Genomic DNA, 4,745 nt, shown 5'->3' with positions numbered 1-4,745 from the left:
ACCCCGCCCCCGCCCGCCCCACCACGTCCCGCGCCCCGCCATGCCGGCGCTGGCTCGAGACTGGCGTGGTGCGGCAGTCACAGGACGCAGCAGAAGGCACCACCAGTCTTCCCGCCTTTCCAACCCGCGCCGGTTTGTTGTTCGCATGGATCCAGTCGGAGCCGCCCGGCCCGGCCCCGACGCACGCACAGCTGCACCCGCAGCCACCCGCCAGGCTGCCCACTCTCGAACCGCTTCGCGGTCGTCATCGAGCTATCGAAAGCGATTCGAACGAGAGCGGTGGCTTTCGCCGGCCTAACAGGCAGCGGGTGCATGGCCCTCGGCGCAGCGCAGCCCCCTCCAGGATGTTGCGGGTGAGTGGCCTCAGGTACGCAGGAGTGGTGTTCTAAGTGTACTTCGGCAGCCGGAGAGAGAATAGCTGGTGGAACACAAATGTTACCGATTCGTAGACCCTTTACCCCCACTACCGGCGTGACGTAGATACGGGAAGCTTTCGGCCAATATGGAAGCTTTCTTGTTGTACCCGCTTTCCATCTTCCTCCGCTAGCCTAAGTACACGTTTCACATTCGTGTTCGGAAATGAATGGGTGGAAACCCTTGCCGACGAGCGGTCGCCTTACCTATCCCATGTTGTACCGTACCAGTTCACCCCCCCCCCCTTCCCCAATCTGATAACGGAGATGCTGTGGCTCCTTATCGGCGAGTGGAGGGCTTAACGCACGGGGCACACGTGACGCGACGTGACGCTGCTACGTCTGCTCCTGGTCTGGCCGGCTTCGCACCTGGCGATGGAGGACGAGGCCGAGGGCGAGGACGTGTGGACAGGTAAGTGTGAAGGGCCCGCAGGGCCAGCGCGGCCGTGTAGACCGCGCCCCGCAGCAGCGCCCCGCCATAGGACCACCGGGACCACCGGGACCACCGGCAGGACCGGCAGGACCGACAGGAAGGCACCAATTCTCGGTTTGACACCGAGGTCCGCCATGCCGCCGGGCCGGGCCGGGACGCGCCGCCGCCGGGCTGATGACGGCGGTCCGGGTGCGCGACGGGGGGATAGGGAGGGGGGTGCCGTTGGCTCATGGTCAAGGTCGTAGACGCGTCGACTTTTTGGAAGGTGTGCTGGGTTCAACGACTTACCGACTTTCTGTGTGTATCTTGTTTAGCAGGCGGGTGATGGGGGCGCGGAGGATACCACCGTCCTTTAGTCTTCTTTGACGGTGAGCAGCCCCCACGATATGGACGGAACGAGGACGTACTCCGGAGGGCAGGTGAACAGCCAGCCCAACGGCCAACCTAACGGCCAGCCCAACGGCCAGCCCAACGGCCAGTCCAACGGCCAGACCAACGGCCAGACCAACGAACAACAAAACGGCCAGCTCAACAACGAGCCCAAAGGCGTCCCGTCGACTGCTGTGACAACGGTGCCGTCCATCTCCCTAACTATGGGCACCCCGGTTCCTTCATCAGCGTCCATGGCCAGCAGCGAGCCGTCCAGCTGCTGCGAGGCCGCGGCTCGGCCGGAGCTCGGCTCCCGGCACCTGGACGGCGACGCCTTCAGAGCGGACCTCGCCCCGGACCGCTACATCGACGAGGAGGTGAGCGCCCAGCTGCACAGAATAGACGATAACTCGGCTGTGGCGCGCGTGCCGCCAGCAGCAGTTTGCTCTGGTCCAGTTGTCTAGGACACGCGTTTCAATACCGAGCGTCACGCTAAACCACGCGAGCACGCGAGCACTGAGCACGCGAAGGTGGCCCCGAACCAAATAGTTTATCTTTCGCAGGCCGGACTGGACGACGAGGAGGAAGAGGAGGAGGAGGAGGATGACGACGACGATGGCATCCACTTTGGCGCGGGGTCCGCGGACGCCAAGGAGTACTCGTCGCTGCTGTCGCCGCCCGGCCCGCAGCCCATCATGGTGCCCGCCGTCGACGGCGTGCCCGCGTACCCGGAGCGCGGCCACCGGCAGGTGCCGCTCACGCGCCTGCAGCGGCTCTACCTGCACGCCGCGCCCGCCTCGGCCACCTCGCTGCTGCTGGAGTCGCCGCTCGTCGTGACCGCCTCGCACACGGGCGCGCCGCCCACCAAGCTGTTCCGGGTCTCCACCAACAGCAGCGTGCTCAACGCCAAGCCCGTGAGCGGCGACGGCAGGTGAGTGACTGCAGTGAGCGTGGAGCTGGTGCCGGTGGTGGTGACGTCACACATTCCGGGCCCGCTCCGTCACCGGTCGGGTCCGGACGGGACGGACTCGGAGGAGATTCGTGCAAGGGAAGTCAGGTCGCTGTTCGTGGAGGTCCACGTGAGACTGCGAGAGAGGTGACTACGGGTGGGGCTTTCCGTCTGAGGCAGCAAGGCGGCAAACTCTTCCGCCCGTAGAAAGAATCACTGCCCGGCCCGGGAGATTTACCGCCTCCTGGAGATTTCCGGTGCCTCGAGGTCGGACCAGAGCATGCACAACCGGACCCGCCCGCGCCTTTGGGACCTCTAGGGCCTCCAGGACCGTCTGCCCCAGGAGGCACGCGGCCACACTCGGGAACCCCGCCACGACGCTCGCTTCCTCAAACAGTTCAGTTGTCTGCAGTGCCCTCGGTTAATTGTGCAAAACCGAGCCGTACCCCCCCCCCCCCACTATGTTTCCAGAAATGGGATTTGGAGATTTTGCCAGCTTGTGCGGGACGACTTTCCGAATCACACTCCCGCCGTGCGCCGTATATGGTGGTGGTAGGCAACGCACAATCACGCTTGCATCCGGTACAGCATAAACTACAGGCGTTTACGGTCTCCTACGCGAACATTTTTTCCCTGTGCAAAAAACAGTGTAACCAAAAAACCTCTCTCCGTTCTCTGCCACCGGTGATACGACGAAATGGCACACTTCCTTTGTCCCGCTCCGCTCCGCGCGCGACGCCGGGGCGCCAGAGGCGAGATGGCCGAGAACCTATAATGATAGACTGATCAACACAGCTCTGCCATAAAGCAGTCCAAGCAAACACGGCGCCTGTGCTAACGAGCAGCCCGTCGAGTCGAGCGGGGGAAGGGGAAGGGGGCGCCACCTAGGACCGCCAGAGCCTCACCGGCCGGGGTGCGGGTGCGCGCGCACTACGCGGGGGTTCCACGCCCCCGCACCCGGCACCGAGGTCCCCGCCTGCACCAACCTGAGCATCAGTGAGACGGCGCGCAGCACGGCCCAATCCAACACGGAGCACGCAAAATAAAAACTGTTTGCTGAGTTTTGTTTCTTTGCTGTTTCATTACTAAGTTTCAGAGTATTTTTTTTTAATTATATGGGCAAAATTATTGCCCATATCCTCTGAATTTTTCTGTTTAGCTCGATCAGTAAACTTTTTGAAAAAAAGGTGTTTTCGCAAATACCTTTTTTCCCGTGCGTCCCCGGGTTGCTGCGCCGCGGCCAGGTGGGTGCTAACGCGCGGGTCTGCAGTCTGCAAGGTCGCACTGCACCGCCTCCTCTCGGAGACACGGCGACTGGTCAGTGGCGTGCTCTGATAAGATAGAGTGGACCGTACAAAAAGTCCGTGTCCTCGTTTGTCTCAGAATCATTCAGCGTTGTGCGGAAGGTTTAGGTTGGCGCCTGCGATACTCTGGGTAGGCCACCCCGCAGTACACGAGTGCGGCGCAAGCGAGTTGTTGCCTACCTACCAGGCGGTATGAGCTGCTCTTGCACAGCAGCACAGGCTGAACTCTGAACTGTCTGAACTTGGAAGTTCCGTAACGGTGAGCTACGGTCGGGCAAAGAGACTGAGGGCAGAGCGCGGCCCAGGCTGAGACACTTCACGACGCTTTGCCGCGCTTTACGACATATCGTGTAATCCGCCGAGAAAAGTGTTTCCGAATCCACCGCGAGCGGAGCGAGCTGCAATCAGGCCGAAAGTGTTCGGCGTATGGTGGCCGTCCCACTCTCCGCCAACGACGGCCGCGAGCACCACAAGCCGCCCTCGTCGTCACGTGTCATCATCATCACCACCGCCAGCAGCTCAGATCAAACAGCAGCGAAGCGCGCGGCTCGATCTCCGTCATCGCGAGGTCGTGACGCCGATGAGTAGCATTGAATTGTCAAAGTGTGGCGTGCATGGCGCTCCTGGCGCAGGGCCGTGCAGAGCGCCCGCGCGGGCGGGCCCCGCCTCCTGTCCTGCACGCGATGCGCCGGCAGGGTGGGCAGCCCGCGCGGCCCGACGTAGAGTTGGAAGCCCTGGACATTTTCTTGAAAATTTCCGCTTAAAAAGGAAAGTTTCCCTGATTTCGAATGTTTTCCGTTTTTTCCGAAATTTTCCGGAAATTTTGAAAAAAATTACAACCCTAGCACGACGGCGGCAAGCGGAGCAGGCGGGCCACCCACCCAACGTCCAGGGCTTTGCTATGCTATGACTGTGAGCTGGGCAGGCCGGGCTGCTGCCGCAGGCGCTGTCAAGTGGCATCACAACACTGTCCTGTGGCCGCTCCTCGGCCCGCTCGGCCCCCCGCGCGCTCTGTTCCCCGTCCGTAAGGATGAAGCACCGGGTCACTCGGTTCATCTCTGTCTCTCGGCGCGGGGATAACCTAGCGGTCTTTGCTGGTTTGCAACTCCCGTAGGGGGCGGCTCAGCACCTCTAAGCACATTACCTCTAAAGATTTTTACCTCTAAGCAAATTACCTCTAAGGATATTTACCTCTAAAGCAAAGTACCTCTAATGGATTTTACCTCTAAACAAAGTACCTCTAATGAATTTTACCTCAGAAAGCTTATTTTACATGG

The 4,745-nt window shown here is 61.3% G+C and overlaps 1 protein-coding gene across 1 annotated transcript; it reads left to right on the top strand.

Annotated features, from left to right (window-relative positions):
- Window positions 1–1,292: 1,292 nt before the first annotated feature.
- LOC127751562 (uncharacterized) lies at window positions 1,293–2,615 on the top strand (the record flags this gene model as incomplete). Its single annotated transcript, XM_052275290.1, is given in 2 exon segments — window positions 1,293–1,592; window positions 1,779–2,615. Coding segments are annotated over 2 exon segments (525 nt in total). The 3' UTR covers window positions 2,151–2,615.
- Window positions 2,616–4,745: the final 2,130 nt, after the last annotated feature.

Source organism: Frankliniella occidentalis, unplaced genomic scaffold, assembly GCF_000697945.3.
Source record: "Frankliniella occidentalis isolate FOCC.00 unplaced genomic scaffold, Focc_3.1 Scaffold564, whole genome shotgun sequence".
In the NCBI taxonomy this organism is placed as follows: Eukaryota; Metazoa; Arthropoda; class Insecta; order Thysanoptera; family Thripidae; genus Frankliniella; species Frankliniella occidentalis.
The sequence above is the reverse complement of the archived record's forward strand: the minus strand, read 5'-3'. Positions and strand labels throughout refer to the sequence as shown.